The sequence below is a fragment of the Nelumbo nucifera genome, chromosome 4 (genome assembly GCF_055504915.1).
Source record: "Nelumbo nucifera cultivar China Antique chromosome 4, China Antique-T2T, whole genome shotgun sequence".
Classification (NCBI taxonomy): Eukaryota; Viridiplantae; Streptophyta; class Magnoliopsida; order Proteales; family Nelumbonaceae; genus Nelumbo; species Nelumbo nucifera.
The window spans coordinates 29,374,380-29,391,542 of NC_142652.1; the positions used below are offsets into that span (position 1 = coordinate 29,374,380).

The 17,163-nt window shown below is 41.6% G+C and overlaps 1 protein-coding gene, 1 non-coding gene and 1 pseudogene across 5 annotated transcripts; all 3 read left to right on the forward strand.

Annotated features, from left to right (window-relative positions):
- Positions 1–148: 148 nt before the first annotated feature.
- On the forward strand, positions 149–6,956 carry LOC104613355 (adenylate isopentenyltransferase 5, chloroplastic-like; annotated as a pseudogene).
- A 1,633-nt stretch (positions 6,957–8,589) lies between these two features.
- On the forward strand, positions 8,590–11,056 carry LOC104613326 (WAT1-related protein At3g18200-like). 4 transcript variants are annotated; one of them, XM_010281100.3, is made up of 7 exons: positions 8,594–8,872; positions 8,984–9,046; positions 9,164–9,280; positions 9,368–9,617; positions 9,892–10,050; positions 10,154–10,305; positions 10,423–11,056. In XM_010281100.3, the coding sequence occupies exons 1-7, from the start codon at positions 8,709–8,711 to the stop codon at positions 10,586–10,588; spliced, it is 1,071 nt and encodes a 356-aa protein (XP_010279402.1). In that variant the 5' UTR covers positions 8,594–8,708; the 3' UTR covers positions 10,589–11,056. The 4 variants fall into 4 exon arrangements, with proteins under 4 accessions (XP_019056012.1, XP_019056013.1, XP_010279402.1 ...); XM_019200467.2 differs by having other exon boundaries at positions 8,590–8,872; positions 9,164–9,617; XM_088902395.1 differs by lacking the exon at positions 8,984–9,046 and having other exon boundaries at positions 8,596–8,872.
- Positions 11,057–13,443: 2,387 nt separating this feature from the next.
- LOC148792113 (small nucleolar RNA snoR14) lies at positions 13,444–13,530 on the forward strand. The gene has a single exon (XR_016071139.1). It is a non-coding gene; the product is annotated as a small nucleolar RNA snoR14 (small nucleolar RNA).
- The last annotated feature ends 3,633 nt before the right edge of the window (positions 13,531–17,163 follow it).

Sequence of the window (17,163 nt, forward strand, 5' to 3'; positions counted from 1 at the left end):
GTTTGGTTTGGTTACTTGTTGCAGTCTATGTCGCTTCAAAATATCAATACAATCGATACGACGATAGGGGCGTATCCGCCTGTATCTACCCCTGAACCATGGTCTAACCTGAAAAGCTCGAGGTGAACCTTTGCTTTATCTATATGAGATGGCTCCTTATAAGTATTGCGGTTTACTGAATATCGGTTTCCAACTCATCGATAGGAATAAGCTAGAGGAGGCCAAAATGAAACTCCGCCTCATTTGTGGCACAGATGATGTGAATGAGGAGTTTGCCAATTTGGTAGCTGCTAGCGAAGCATCAAAAGGAGTTAAACACCCATAGAGAAACTTTAGGCTACGTTTGTTCGCGGTGTAAATTTAGATTTACACCGAGGATTATTACATCGATGGGTTCATGAGAGTGTAAAATGGGAACCGCATGTTTGTCCCATTTAACACTCTTCTTGTTTGGTAAATCATTGAAGTAAAAGTCCATTGCAACCGAGAGATTGCAGTCCTTGCCAGTTGGCCAAGAAATAGAGCACCACGAGTGGCGGGGAGCGGTGTATCAAACCCAGTTCTTGCGTTTAGCCGCTTTTGTTGAAGCTCCATCCAAGAATATAATGGGAGCTTGCAATCGCATCAATGGACAATCTTGAGTTCCGGTCGAGGTAGCACTGCTGCTTCCTCTGGGTGGACGTGTGCTTGCCTGTGCTCCACTCGTCTTTGTCCAAGCGAGTCGACCGCATGGTTGAGGCCAGGTTGGTGGACGAGGTGCGGAGGTTCTTTGAACCGGAAGCCGACTATTCTCGGGGAATCAGGCGGGCCATCGGGTGCCGGAGATGGACAGGTTCCTCTGAGCAGAAGCTGCAGCATCGGCAGACGAAGAAACCCTGGCGATATTCATCGAGGAGATCAAGGTGAACATTTGCACGTTAGCCCGTTGCTAGTTGAAGAAAATTTATCGGTTGAAGGAGCTACTATGAGGGAAAATGCATTGCCTTGACGTCACTGAAGTGTTCTTGAAGCACAATAAGGAAGCGGAGGAGGCTTGGGAGAAGTTGGTGGTAGGGCCAGGCACCAACATCGCCAGGCATTTCTTCTACAAAGCCGAAGACCACGCTCCCACCGCCTCCGCCGCTGTGGCAACCATCAAAGCGGCGGTCATGGGGAAGGCAACCATCAAAGCTCAGAGGACCTTGGCCCGGTTGAGCACAGGGCTCCCAGTTCGGGTGAGCTCGGTGCTCCCAGGCCGGCTGAGTCCAAGCCCCGTGAGGTCGCATTCAGTTCGGTATCTCTCCTGGTTAGGCCAAGCGCGAACTGGGATGAAGAGCCTTGGATCCTTCACGTAAATGGCTCCTCAAACCAGCAAGGCAGCGGAGCCAATGTAGTTCTCCACGGTCCGAGTGGCACGAAATTGGAGTACGCACTACGTTTGAGTTTGCGGCATCCAACAATGAGACAGAATACGAGGCGTTGATAGCCGGACTAGCCCTGACGCAAGAAGTAAAGGCAAAACACATAGTTATCTGTAGCGATTCCCAACTCGTGGTCAACCAAGTTACAAGGGAATACGAAGCCCGGGAGCCAGCTATGATCGCCTACCTAGCAAAGGTAAGAGAGGCACTGCTTAGCTTCCGGTCACACTTCATCAAGCAAATCCCGAGGTCAGAGAACACTGAGGCCGACGCCCTGTCCCGGCTAGCCAGCACCAGTGACAACACCATGAGAACTGTGTACATAGAGGAGTTACCTCGGCCCAGCATTCTCCGGGGAGCAGAGGAGGTCGCTCCTGTCGCCCAAGCAAAACCGAGCTGGATTGATCCACTCGCGAGCTTCCTGCTACATGGAACTCTCCCTGAAGAATGCAATGCCGCCAGGAGGGTAGAGCGTCAGGCAGCCAAGTACGTCATGATAGACGGATGGCTGTACCGAAGATCCTACACGCTCCCTTACCTATGCTGCTTGCGACCTCCCGAAGCCGAGCTCGTACTCCGCGACATTCACGAAGGCCTATGTGGCAGACACTTAGGGGGCAGAGCCGTCGCTTAGAAGGCACTACGACAGGGGTACTAACAATGAAAGCAGACGCCGTCAGGCTAATCAGGAAATGCGAGAAGTGCCAAAAGCACGCCAATATTCACCATCAGCCCGTCACCGACCTCAAGTACCTCACCAGCCCATGGCCCTTCGCGCAATGGGGTATCGACCTACTCGGGCCATTCCCGCCAGCAATAGGAGGGAGGAAGTTCCTAGTAGTGGCAGTAGACTACTTCAGCAAGTGGGTTGAAGTTGAAACTCTTGTAACCATCACAGCTCGAAATGTCCAGAACTTCTTCTAGAAGAACATAGTGTGCCGCTTCGGGCTACCTCGGGTGCTGATCTCCGACAACAATAAGCAGTCCGAAGACATCAAATTCCAAGAGTGGTGCCAAGGCATGGGGATCTGGAAAAATTTCACGTCGGTTGCGTACCCACAAGCAAACGGTCATGCAGAAGTCACGAACAGAGCTATCCTCTGCGGACTAAAAGCCAGGCTAGACCGAGCTAAAAGACTATGGGCGGACGAGCTACCCAGTGTCCTATGGGCCTACCAAACTACAGAGAAGACCGCCACCGGAGAAACTCCCTTCAACCTCACCTACGACACGGAGGCAGTCATCCCAATCGAAATCGAGATCCCCTCACTTCGTTTGGAAGCATACAACGACAATACTAATAACGATGAGCTACATACCAACCTCGACCTACTTGACGAGGCGAGGGACCTCGCATATATCAGAACCGCAGCATACCAGCAAAGGGTAGCTCAGTACTACAACGCTAGAGTTAAGAAACGAGAGTTTCGTGTCGACGACCTGGTCCTCCGCAAAATCATGGTACCTGAGCCCAGCGTTGGCAAACTCGGGTCGAACTGAGAAGGACCCTACCGAGTGAAGAGAGTACTCGGGGGAGCGTACGAGCTCGAGACCCTGGAAGGTAAGCAGATACCCCGGGCATGAAACATCGTCAACTTAAGACGGTTTTACTTATAAGTTATCAAACTAAGCAGGCCATGAGCCACTACCGAGCTAGCGAAAACCTCGACACCCTAAGGCCCAGAATACCGAGCTAACAAGGACCTCAGCACCAAAAGGGGCAGAATACCGAGCTAAAGATGACCTCGACACCCCATCGACGAAAGCAATCTGCACAAGTATGGATCCCGAGGCGGAGAACAGATCGGGCACATAGCCTTACTATGTTAACTCACCTCGGGGCACAAGTCTAGCAGCTCGGGTATAGCCACTTCGGCAAATGGAGAATATTTGCACAACCCATTTGAACAAAAAAAATACTTCATTGCTAAATGTTTGCTTTACGGTGTTTAGAAAAGAAAAAGCAAAAAACAAACAAAAAACACAAACGAGCTCACAAGCCCAGAGGTCAATCTTCCTCGCCATCAAAAGGGACTTCGACAACACCCGAAGGACCCGCTTCGTCTTCGGAATCCGCATTGTCATCAGCTGTGGCAACCATCTCCTCAATGATGCACGAGGTGGTTATGGCGCTGATATCAAGGTCGGGGTACGTGTTCCTTATCATCCATCGGCTCAACTTGAAACCCCATCTGTACGAGCCCACCATCATGTCGTCAAAGTGTGGCGAGGTGACATAATCCTCAACGGCTTTCTTCTTCGCCTCCTCAATGGCCTGAGAAAAGATCTGCATCTTCTCCCTAATGTCTCCCTGAAGGTACTCGACCTGGTGCTCCAGGTCCAACTTCAGGTCGCCCATATGTCTCACCACCATTCCTAAGGCCTCTTTGTCACTCTGAGACCTCGATAGCTCAGCCCGCGCAGCAGGAGAAGCCGCCTCGACAGCTTCTGCCCGTCTCAAACATCTCTCCGCCTCGAGCGCCAAGGCGTGGATAGAGGAGTTCACCTACCAGAGCGAGGACAAATCAGCTCGGCAAAAAAAAAACCACTCCGACTTACCACCATGGCGTGAGTTGCAGCTCGAGCACCTATGTGATTGGTAGGGAGATTGGCCCATTGCGCAACCTCCTCAGAAAAAGTGGCGGCCTTGCTTTTTTGGAGAGCGTAGCTTGGCGTCAGCACGCTCCCAATCCCACCGCAGCTCCCTGAGCCCGAAGGCGCGGCCCAGGTATAGGCAGAGTCAACATAGGGAGCCCCTGTCGCCTCCTGAACTGAAGGGGGCACCTCGGGCTCCCCAGGAGGCTCCGTCCTCGGTACCTCGGGCTCTGCCACCCGGGAAGGATCGGTGCGAACTCGCTTAGCAGCTCGCTTCTTCCGCTTCATGCCAACAAACAAGTTCGCACCTTGAGTCTTGTCTGCCTCCATAACACCTGCAAAAAGAAGCTCGGCGTCAGAAAACGGGAATAAAAACAGAAACAAAAGTACCTTTATCTGAGCAAGAAACCTACCCGAACTCAGACCGGCTTGAATGAGTTTTTCCTCCGTCAGATAGGCTTCGCATTTTAGCCCAAGACGGGCCCAGTCCCGGAGGCCCTTCACTGTATCTTCATCTAAAACAACACCGGGGTCAGGAGCGGCCAAACTCCACTCAGTGGGAAACGGCCACCCCGTAGCACTTTGAACCACGAAGTAGTCCCGCTTCTACGTCGAGACCTTGTTTGGGAGATCATGTAATAGCTTGAAGCTCGGGTGAGGTGACAAGTAGTACGCCCTCCTACGCCCGGGTAGGGGACCCGCTTGTTTCTTAAGCATGAGAATAGCGGAAAAAATCTCCAAATCCAAGGGAAGGCAGTGCTTACAGCAAAGGGAGATGGTCCCGACAAGGTTGCAGATAGAGTTTGGGTGAAGCTGACCTATAGTGACGCCGAAGTGGTTCATAACCTCGACGATTAGGGGATGGAAGGGAAGGTGCAGCCTAGCAACAAGCTGCTCCAGAAATATCACGATCTCATCCAGACCGTGCTCCCATGGAAAGTCGCCTAAGGGTAAAAAGTAAGTATACTCCCCGGACAGGTTGTACTGGACGATAAGGGACCAAAGACTTTCGGACGTCATAGTAGAGGGTCCGAATTTGTCTGGCACCCGACCTCGGCGGGAGGTGGATGCCAAGCTACCCGAGGTGACTCGGCCTACGGGCTCGAACTCGAGCTCTTCCTCGAGCTCTATCTCGGGCCCCGCCTTGGACTCACTAAGATTGTCGGGGGTAGCAACTCAGTTCATAGAACCAGCATCAGACCCCCCCCAGGAGACTACCTAAACTACCCGAGCTAGACATTGAAACTAAGAGGGCTGAGGACTCACCAGAAAAAGCTACCGAACAGCGAACGAGTGACGCGAGCTCAAGGAACAAACGGTGAAGGATAACAGAGGAAAGCGACTGGGGGTCCCCCCACTATTTAAAGCCACTGTACTTGCGCACTCCCCAAAGAAATGACACTTTTGCCTGTACGTTCGAAAATTTGAAATTGTTTGGTGCGCGCGTTCGAAAGTTTGAAATTGTTTGGCGTGCGCGTTCGAAAGTTTGAAATTGTTTGGCGCGCGCGTTCGAAAGTTTGAAATTGTTCGGCGCGCACGTTTGAGAATTTGAAAATCGTTTGTGCGGGTGAGCCACACGCAGCCCGAGATTAACCCCTGGTCGAGCCAAGCCAACCCCGGTTGAGCCGAGAACATAAGCAGACCGGACCAGAAAAGTTCTTGATCAAGGCCAAAGTGTCCCGAGGCAAATCCACTTGTCATTTCGTGGACTCCCCACGCCGGGCCAAGACCCCGACCATAGGGAGTGGGGGGCAATTGATGGAGGAAGATTTGACCCGACCCCTTGGCCACGCGACACGTGGAAGCAACCGAGAGTGACTTGGCAGAAGCGCCAGCTCGGCACGGCAGCAGGGAGCACAAAAGTGTCGAGCTCCCTCGAGGAACCTACGACCCGAGCTCCGAACTAAAGAGCCGAGCTCCCTCGAGGAACCTACGACCCGAGCTCCAAGGTAAAGAGTCCCGAGCTCCCCAAGGAGGAACCCGAGCTCTCCCTTCGAGGTCCTGAGCCTTGCAAGGAGCACAAAAGGCAAAAGACCCAAACTGCCCACCCAGGGGCAATTCATGCCATACTTTTGTCCGAACTCAAGACTTCGCCTCGCACACCACTTCGGCTCCAAGCCGCCTGGCTGAACAACCGTACTTGACGCCCAGGAGACCGTACACGGAGACGGTGCACCTGACTGATTAGGGGACTGACACATGACAGCCGCCATCCAACGGCCACTTGCCACCGTGACGGACAGAGGCAGCCCTGGCAACTAGCAGTGGAGGTTATGACACCCGAACTGACAACTGGTATTGGAGGCTATGACACCCGAGTTGACAATTGGCAGAAGAGATGACACCCGAATTGGCAGAGGAAATGACTCGATCTGGTAGAGGTAATGATGCCCGAACTGGCAAAGGCGTGGAAGTGAGTGTACAGGCTGATTATAAAGGGCCCCCATCTCACAAAGAAGAGGGTATGTGATTCTTGCGTTTTCTGGTCTTAGAATTCCTCATTTCCCTTTCCTTCTGAAAAACACTAACTTGAGCTTCGGTGTGTCCCAACCGAGTTCCTCCTCGGAAATCTCCATTTTCTTCCTTGTTTCAGGCACCTCCAATATCGTCAGAAGCAAGGTAACCGGCAGGTAGGACGAACCAAATCGCGCATCATCAGATACATTCTGAAAGTTAGAAACTGACTTGAGACAACCCCTAAAGTTCAGGATACTGATAAGAAATTTTCCCTAAAATAACTTTTCAATGTATGGATATAGCGAGATTTGAACGAAAGCACTAACCCTTTGGAAAATGACTTATGAAAACTTATGATTGTAGCCCATCAATAACTACACACATGATCATGTCGATGGCCATTCTACCTTAACCAAACACCATTGTGCAGTATTTCTCTGGAAATCATTCTTTTTGCTTCGTTTTTACACGTAGCCAAATGCAGCTATACAGTATAAACTGTAAGCTAACGTATTATTTAACAAAAAAAAAAAATTGAAATTTCAATAAGTAATGTCATTAGGAAGAAGAGTCCAACAAATTAACTGGGCATGGAGATGATACGTACAGCGAGGTAAGAATTGGCCAATCCAAGAGGATTTTAGTCTTAGGGTTCAGACCGCTGTTTCACCTTTAAGCTGTGTTTGGTTTGAAAGAAAAAGTAGGGAAAGGAAAGAAAAGGTAAGAAAACCTTTAAAAATCTTGTATAGGTTCCTTGCCTTTCCTTACCTTTTTCCTTTAAATCAAACATAGCCTTACGGGAAATATATTCCAAAGAAAATAAAACAAAGATCGAGACGGCAGCTTTGATACAAACGTTCATAGCATTGAACTAACATTAATGGCGGCATTTTGTGACACTTCGCAGTAAAAAATAAGTAAATTTCTGAACTTGGATTTATACATGCATGAGAAGCCTCGGATCCTTTTAGCAGAATCTCTGAAGTTAATGGCCCACATCATCCTCTCATGCCTGTCGTTTGCACCATATAAGTTTGGACAAACAACCTACCAGCAGACTCGATCGATCTCCTTCCTTGGACACTTATGAGAGAAGTGATGAATCTTCCTTCTACATTCCAAATCACACAGTTCAAGTTGCCTTTTCGGACTATTAAGTCTGCATTATGGGATTATTTCAATGGTTGTGACTTGCGAGCGGGTTGCTGAAATGTTCTTAATTTGACTTGGTTTAATCCTCCCAGCTAACTTGAGAAAAATGAAGAATAACCATTCTCCTAATTCCCCTATTACTTCTGCTACCTCCATTTAATTCCTTGCAGTTATATCTGATTCGTCTTCTAACAAATTAAATCAACTAAAAACCTGCAGCTGTGATGTGATACTATATATCTTTCAATTTATAGAAGTATATAGCTAGGCTATCTGAGAAATATCCAGCTTGATTAGAGAGTGTCTAGCCATGCCATCAAACGAATAGTACCTTTTCTGGCTGGTGGTGCCGAAGCTTTCTGACCATTCAAAAATGATGCAGCCTACCGATATATCCGCCATTGTCAAGTTACCCATTCAAGACATGCATGATGCCGACTTCTTTGAATTAATAAAGTTCTTAAAGAATTAATTATACCATATTAGTACCAGATGACACTAATATACCTTATTAGCAATGCCCATGGTTTGACAAGATTTAGACAAAGGGTTATATATATAAAAGGAACTAATTAATTAATGGGTGATGGAGAATAAGTTAAAATTGCATATCTTGCTCTGGGCAATGGCTATCACTAGTTCACTACCCAATGAGCGACGCTGCTGGCTGAGCCACCACCTTAAGCAACCTGTGGGCGGATGCATGCTAGCTGCTGGCGGAGTTGATCTGGGGTTGACTGTTCTCCTTGATGCCTAAAAACATTACATACTTTTAAATACATGATGTGGGGCTGGAATGACCTGGCCAACGTGCCAAATGTCCATCCAATTGTCATGTCAGCAAGCTAATTGGAATAAGGAAAGAAACAAAGACAAAAATGAAATCATTAATTAAAGAAGTTCCATGTCAATAATATACTACATACAACAATATTTATATATATAATTCTCGGGTTCATGCACTCTAGGCATCAATCATACACGCTCCATAATTTGGTTCTCTCATCGATATAAATATCTTCCCTTTTGAATATTGTTGTCATTCGAAGTTGAAGGGATCAAGAGCAAAAGAATTGGGTGGAGAAAGCGTTCAGTCTGAGAATTATGAAGCTCCTACTAGGATTACTTACTCTTCAGTTATGTATTGCGGGACTTCATATTGTCTCTAGACTTGCACTTGACATGGGGGTCAGCAAAATTGTTTACACAGTATATAGAAACGTCATTGCAGTGATTCTGTTGGGTCCTTTTGCTTATTTCTTAGAGAAGTGAGTTAGTTTATGGTTTTTTGTTTTTTCATATTAGGGTGATGGGCTATGTTTCTGTTTCTTTATTCTTATTGCTTGAGCAAACAAGATTATATTGGCTTTGATAATCAGGGAAGAAAGACCACCTCTTACTTTCTCTTTGCTGCTTCAATTCTTCCCTCTTGCATTATTTGGGTAAGAGTCAAGTAGCTAGATTTGGGGAGTTTATGATCATCTTTTATAATGTGGGGATGGGAGAGAGATAGAGTACGCAATTAATTTGCTCCTTAATTGCTCGTCTTTTCTTTTCAGGGTCACAGCTAATCAAGGGTTTTACCTCCTTGGTTTGTACTACGCATCTCCAACATTTACATCAGCAATGCAAAACTCAGTTCCAGCAATTACTTTTGCACTGGCTTCAGCGCTGAGGTACTTGGAGGTTCTTATCAGAAACTCATCACAAGTTATTACGAAGATAGGATCTGCTTGTCATCTCTCTCTTTCTCTCTCTCTCAGGCTTGAGCCGGTTAATTTCTTAAGGAGAGACGGGTTAGCAAAAGTGGTGGGAACCATTTTATGTGTAGGAGGTGCCACCATTATCACTCTCTACAAAGGCCCTCCTCTTTTTCATCTCAACGATCTCCCACCGGGAAATACAGTAGTACGCAGCATCTTTCTCCATATCACAGAAGTCAAAAACTGGACGTTAGGTTGTCTTTACCTAATTGGGCATTGCTTGTCATGGTCTGCTTGGATCTTACTTCAGGTCAGCCATTAGTGATCATGACCACAACAAGTATTTTAATCTTCGTGATGATATCTGCAGTATACATACATACGTTGATACATACCATTTTCCTTCTATAGAATCTAATTACTTTAGAGATTAGTATCTTAATTTCCCTGAGTTCCTATTCCTTTTTTTGAAGGCATTCTTTAACTTTTTTCATTTTTTTATTCCTTCTCCAATCTTCATTCACTTCTAATGATTATATTTCTTTCTTTCCTGATATACAAATTAACTTGATTTTTTTTTGCAGGCTTCAGTCGTAAGAAAATACCCAGCTAAACTCTCTATTACTACCTTTACATGCCTCTTCGGACTACTACAATTCTTGGTAATAGCAAATTTTGCAGAAACAGACAGCGAGCACTGGAAAATCCACTCAGTACAGGAGCTTTTAATCATTCTCTATGCTGTACTGACTTCAAAACCTATGACCCATTTCTTTAATTACTAGTTTCCACATAACATATGAATTTTATTACTAATCTGATATGAATTTTTTCCTTTGAATTTAGGGAGTAGTGGCAACTGGAATTGTGTATGCTCTTCAAATGTGGTGTATAGACAAGGGAAGACCTGTTTTTGTTGCTGTCTTCCAGCCAGTGTCGACAGTTATAGTCGCAGTCCTAGCTTGTCTCATACTTAGCGATCAGTTATACACAGGAGGGTGTGTGAGAAAGGACAAGAAAATTATAGCAATTTTGTAAAGCTTTCTGGAGCTTAGAAGGATGAATGCTTACTCCATTATAATTCTAATTTGATATTTTGCTTTCTTGCCTTGCAGGATTATTGGGGTAATACTCATCATCATTGGTCTTTACTCAGTTCTTTGGGGGAGAAATGAAGAAAGGAAATTCCGAGAAAGGAAGGAAGAGGCTTTGACAAGGCATCTCCTTTGTGAGAAAAATACTGTATGCCAAGAAAGTGCAGTTGTATCAGACATTCCATGAAAACTCATTTTTTTAAGAGATCAAGGCGGTTCAGATTTTTGGGATTAATAAGGATCTGAGACAATTGATTGTCTGAAAAAATTTAAAATACCGTCTAATGTCTGGACTTCGTTCCTAGAATTTTGCTGAAGGTATGGAGTTTGACAGGTTGTGCATCGACAATGTGTCAATATATCAGATCAGAGAGAGGAGATTAACTGTGTGTGTGTTGGTGGGGGGGGCTCTTCTTCACTTCTTCAGTCATCTTCATTTCCAACTAATCATTCCATGCTTTTCTAGAATGAATTTTCTATTGAGCTTTAGTAACTTGATCATTGTACAATCATTTGGAGCTAGCACATATGTGGTTGAATTAGGACCTTAGGTTTTGATGGTGCAATCTATGCCACATAGATTGTTGGCATATGCCTGCTTTGAGCTCTGTATCTTCAATCTTCTAATCTCTGTCACTTAAAAGCATTCACTGAACCTAACCCGGGCACATGAGCTTCCTATCAAGTAGCAACATTCAATTTCTATACAGACGGAGTGTGACTTGACCCAGGAGAAACATGTTAATCATGATTTGTATTTACAAATGCAAATGCGTACAGCGTAAATACATACAAAATAATACAAAATATAAGGTTTTACACTCTACATATTTGCATTTGCACTCCTTCCAAATTCAGCCTTAGGATGACAATTTCTATCATAACTGGTGGGTACCCACCCCTATCTGATCCAAGGAGAGGGTTTTTCCCTTGAAGAAAAGGATTTTGGGCTGGAATGGGTTATGGGATTTCACAGCCCATTCAGATACAAATAGGGTATGGTATTAGGCTAAATCCAACACTTCCCGACCCATATATTATTGGAAGGCATATATATGAATTTATGTACTATTTTACCTGTATTTCATGCTATTTTACTTGGTTCCCATTGACCAAGAAACACATGTTCTTTTCTTAAATTTATGTGGGGCCCTGGGTATACCCATCTCATAGTTGGAAAAATATCTTTCTCACCTGCCAAGAGATGTTACTAACACTTGAATAGGGCAAAAATACCCTTTTAATAATGGATTTTTATGTTTAAAATAGCCATTATCTTATTTACCCAGAAAATAAAAGAACATGAATAGATCACAAATGAACTTAAAAAATTTACCTGAATAAATGCGTTTACCAGGATAAATAACTTACTGAAAAGCATACGAGGCCTTAAGATCATACTTTCTCCAACTAATACGAGTCCCTTTATTATGCATGTCCCAACTTTAGTTTAATTTTCATCAAACTAGAAGGTAGATATCTTAAGTTTATAAGTGTCAAAGCATATGTTTTCCCTGAAAGACTGTCATATGGAAGTCTGAAACTGTCCATCCAAAACAGATCATGTATTCTTGTCTCAAATGAATGTTACCCCTCAAGTTAAATTGCTGCTAAGCAGAGAGAAGTTAGGATTCGAAGCGTTGCAACTGACAATTACTAACTTCGGATTGGGATTGCTTTTGCGGGCAGAGATGGGGATGGGGATTAATAGAGATCCCAACTGGGGAGGGAATGGAATCCCTGGCCCGGCCCAATCCCAATAAGGCAATGATAATAATATTGTTCATATTAAATATATATTATTCCATATATGATATTCTATATTTATATTTTATATATCAAAATATATTTAAAATAGTATTTATATTTAAAAAAATTCTTTATTTAAGTAAATTTATATTAAAAAAATGTTATTAAATAAAAAAATTCAAAAACAGGATATTTTATTTCAAAATCGGGATCAGGTACGGGAAATATATATGATCCGCATAAATGGGCCGATGCTTGTCGGGAGTCTAAGTCCTCACCCAGTTTCATCATCTCAATATTCTGTAGCTAAACGAGCAGGACTTTGAGATTGAGTCGTAATTTTAACTTAAGTCACAACTTTGAAAATAAAGCTCATGATTATCTCACACGAGCCAATCTATATAGCTCGCTTTACTGATAAATTTAGTTGGAATTGATTAGATCAGATCATTAGGCAAGAGGAGCATGTTGTAAACTATCAAGTTTATCCCTGTGATTCCATGAATGTCAGAGTGAATATGAAAGCTGATGAATAGAATTTAGAGGAGATAAAATGAGAGCACTCAAAGAGAACTTAACACAAAAGAACAAAATTGGCAAAATTTAAAAAATAATTTGGATGTAAAATAAGAAAAAATGTATGGGTGAATATTGAGTGAATAGAGATATAAGGGAAGGATTCTATCTAATTTGTCTCCTCAATTTCTTCCTCCCTGGTCCAGAAACCTGCTCCAAGAACCCAAATCACTCTGACCCTAAACTTGCAAGGAGAGGTAGTTTGATGGTCCCTTGTCCGTTGTCATTTTGGAAAATTATAAGGATATAAGAGTCACTTCACTTATTGTTTTAGTTTTAGATTTTAAATGGGTCTTGAGACATGGGTGTCATTATCTGCCTCTTATTCATTACTAAAAAATAGGGCAAATTACAAAGACCCCCTGTACTATGGGGTCTGTGACAAATACCCTCCTTTACTTTGTTTTGCGATAAAGACCTTCTTGTACTATGACCGTGAGACAAAGACTTCTTTTGTTGCAATATTTTTTAATCCCCATACTACCCTTGAAAGAAAAACACTGTTCATCTTCCCTGACCTCCCGATCATGAATAGTAGCGGGCAGACTTTCAAAGTCCTCCCTCCCTCTCCCCCGATCTCTCTTCTTCCCCTTCCCATTTTTCTCTGGTTCAGAGGCCAAGTTCTGTTTCAGAACAAATCGAGGTGATCTGTGAGCTTTGTTTCATCTCCAAGCACGACCCGGATAGCCGTTCCTTCATACCAGATGTTGGGGGAAGACGAGGTGACGATGAAATTCATGGTCTGTCAATCCACTGAAATTATTAGTGTGATGTTAATCATGAATCCCGACAGGTTTTGATCGTTTTCTCCACAACAACCCTTGGAGTTTTTGTTTCTTTTTCTTTTAATTTATTATTTGGGGTTTGATTTTCTTTGATTTGCAGCTTTTCATTTTTTTTCGTATTTTGGATTTATTGCTTTCTGTATCCTTTTAGGAGTATTGCGAGATTTTCTGGTGTCATTCTTGGTTCTACAAAATTGTTCATTCAGCAGCCCTACTGGTCTAATTGCATTCACAGTTTGTCATGTTCAGCTTCAAGAGTGTCTAGTTATAGGCGCATGCATATTTATATGAACAAACTCTGGTTATATCGGCCTCGCATCAATCAACCCAGGAGAGCTAGGGAGGCTCAGAAGCACAACCACAACCATAGAAGCTGGCTCCACCGTCGCCTAGGAAAACGTGGTGGCTACTCTTCTTAACATCTCCATCTCCAACCGCGATGTGCTCATGTCTACTCGCGGCCTTCTTGATGTGCTTTCCCACGTTCTCCGCCTCTCCACTTTGACCCCTACAACTGTTCAAACTGCCGCCACGACCCTTTACAGCCTTCTCGTCGTTGATGAGTATCAACTCATTATTGGAGCCAAGCGAGATATCATCTTCGCTCTTGTCGACATCATTTGGAACTCCGAATCACCTGCGAGGTCGATGAAGGACGCCCTTCTCTCTTTGGAAGGGGAAGAGAGAAATCAGGAGAGAGAGGACTTTGGAAGTCTGCTGCGATTGCGAGATCGGGAAAGATGAATAGTGTTTTTCTTTCAAGGGTAGTATGGTGATTAAAAAATATTGTAACGGCAGATTTTGACGGAAGGTTAACGCAAGGGGGTGTTTGTTTCATGGTTATAGTACAGAGGGGGCCTCTGTCGCAAAAAAAAGTACAGGGAGTCTTTATCACAGACTCCATAGTACAGGAGGTCTTTATAATTTACCCTAAAAAATATAATAAATTGATCCCCTACTAAATTACTATTTTGTTTGAGTGGAAGAATACAGGTTAGAATTACAAGCAAGGGGGTGTGGTTGATGCTCGATGGATGTTCATGGTCTTGAGAATTCAGCGACGGAGAAGCCATGGGCCCTCCTCATATTTTATTGATGCAGGGGAATCTACAATTTATATAATTAACTCAACCTTTTTTATTCCAAATCATTCCAATGCTTATTCTTATCCCATTGTTACTATAGTTTGACCTTTTATTGGATTTCAGATCTGATCGGATCAGATAATAGGATGTGATTGAAATCGATTCGAATTTGGAACACCCCTATCCGATTCGACCTATATATGTATATATTTATTTATAAAAATATATGTATATATTAATATATTTATTAGCATATTTATTTATAAATATGTTTAGTTGCATTTTTTGTAAATTTTCTATAAAAAGATATGTATATATTAATATATATGATGAAAATAGTTGAAAAATACTTATATTTTTATTTATTTTTATATAAATTGTTATGTTTTTTATTTAATAATTTATTAAAATTTTTAGAATTTGAATAAGATCATATTAGATTCAGATATCCGACATCTTGAATGGATTTGAGTTTGAATCACCATTTATGAGACCTGATTGAATAGGATCCCGGATATTAGCTATTGGATTGGATTTGGATATACCCTAATTCAAATATGATTCAATATGTTTGCATCCCTAAGATCAACTAAAAATTTTTAAAATTTATATTATATATATATATATATACTAGTCTTAGATAATAGGGATATTTCCGTTATCTTATATACTAGCCTTTTTTTTATTTTTGATTCAAAAATTATCATCTTATTCTCCTCTTCCATTTCGTTTCTTCTTCTTCTTCTTCATCATCATCTTCTTCTTCTTCTTCTTCTTCTTCTTCTTCCTAATGGTCAATTAGTTTGTAAAATTGTCTTTTAAGTTTTCTTTTTTTCTTTTAATTATGTTTTAAGGTTTCTTGAGTCTATATGCTTATTGTTCTCTCCCAGTTGTGACTTTTGTTTGGTTTTGGGTGGCTCATACCGATAATGTCAATGTCAATCAAGAGGTAATATTAAGTTTCTGAATATAATATAATGAATATATAATATTAGAGGTAGTATCGAATTTTTTATTTTCTATAAATATATAACATCAAATATGAGTCCAAAAGTTTCTATGTTTTTTTTTTCTATATTTTTGTAATTATTTGTAGTTTCTATTTTTAAAATTTGATTATTTGACTATGATATTATTTCATCTCTTAATTGATTTTAGATTTTGTATTTTATCTAATTTTGAATGTTTATTGTTTAATTATGACATCATGGATTGGCCCATTTAACACAAAATGGTTTAACTTCTTACTGCCACCTAGATATGGTTTCTTTATACATCAATTTTAAAAATATTAGATTCAGATTAGATATGGTTTAAAATTTTTAGAATTTGAATCAGATCAGATTAGATTCGGATATCCGACTTCCTGAATGGATTTGAGTTTGAATCACCATTTATGAGACCTGATTGAATAGGATCCCGGATATGAGCTATTGGATTGGATTTGGATATACCCTAATTCAAATATGATCCATATGTTTGCATCCCTAAGATCAACTAAAAATTTTTAAAATTTATATTATATATATATACTAGTCTTAGATAATAGGGATATTTCCGTTATCTTATATACTAGCCTTTTTTTTTTGATTCGAAAATTATCATCTTATTCTCCTCTTCTATTTCGTTTCTTCTTCTTCTTCTTCCTAATGGTCAATTAGTTTGTAAAACTGTCTTTTAAGTTTTCTTTTTTTTTTTTTTAATTATGTTTTAAGGTTTCTTGAGTCTATATGCTTCTCTCCCAGTTGTGACTTTTGTTTGGTTTTGGGTGGCTCATACCGATAATGTCAATGTCAATCAAGAGGTAATATTAAGTTTCTGAATATAATATAATGAATATATAATATTAGAGGTAGTATCAAATTTTTTATTTTCTATAAATATATAACATCAAATATGAGTCCAAAAGTTTCTATGTTTTTTTTTCTATATTTTTGTAATTATTTGTAGTTTCTATTTTTAAAATTTGATTATTTGACTATGATATCATTTCATCTCTTAATTGATTTTAGATTTTGTATTTTATCTAATTTTGAATGTTTATTGTTTAATTATGACATCATGGATTGGCCCATTTAACACAAAATGGTTTAACTTCTTACTGCCACCTAGATATGGTTTTCTTTATACATCAATTTTAAAAATATTAGATTCAGATTAGATATGGTTTAAAATTTTTAGAATTTGAATCAGATCAGATTAGATTCGGATATCCGACTTCCTGAATGGATTTGAGTTTGAATCACCATTTATGAGACCTGATTGAATAGGATCCCGGATATGAGCTATTGGATTGGATTTGGATATACCCTATAATTCAAATATGATCCATATGTTTGCATCCCTAAGATCAACTAAAAATTTTTAAAATTTATATTATATATATATATATATATATACTAGTCTTAGATAATAGGGATATTTCCGTGAAATGAGAGATTGAGTGATAAACACCCCATACCAACCGTGAAATGAGAGATTGAGTGGTTATGGGTCCCATGCATATATTATTGACATGTGATGAATAATATTGCATATTTGTTTGGGCAGCATAGAAGAGATAGTGA

What these genes read in the sequence shown, in the direction of transcription:
- LOC104613326 (XM_019200467.2), top strand. Translation starts at nt 8,709, where the DNA reads ATGAAGCTCCTACTAGGATTACTTACTCTTCAGTTATGTATTGCGGGA. An exon ending in TTCCCTCTTGCATTATTTGG is followed by an intron (nt 9,047 to 9,163) that starts GTAAGAGTCAAG and finishes TTTTCTTTTCAG; the next exon opens with GGTCACAGCTAATCAAGGGT. An exon ending in TTTTAATCATTCTCTATGCT is followed by an intron (nt 10,051 to 10,153) that starts GTACTGACTTCA and finishes CTTTGAATTTAG; the next exon opens with GGAGTAGTGGCAACTGGAAT.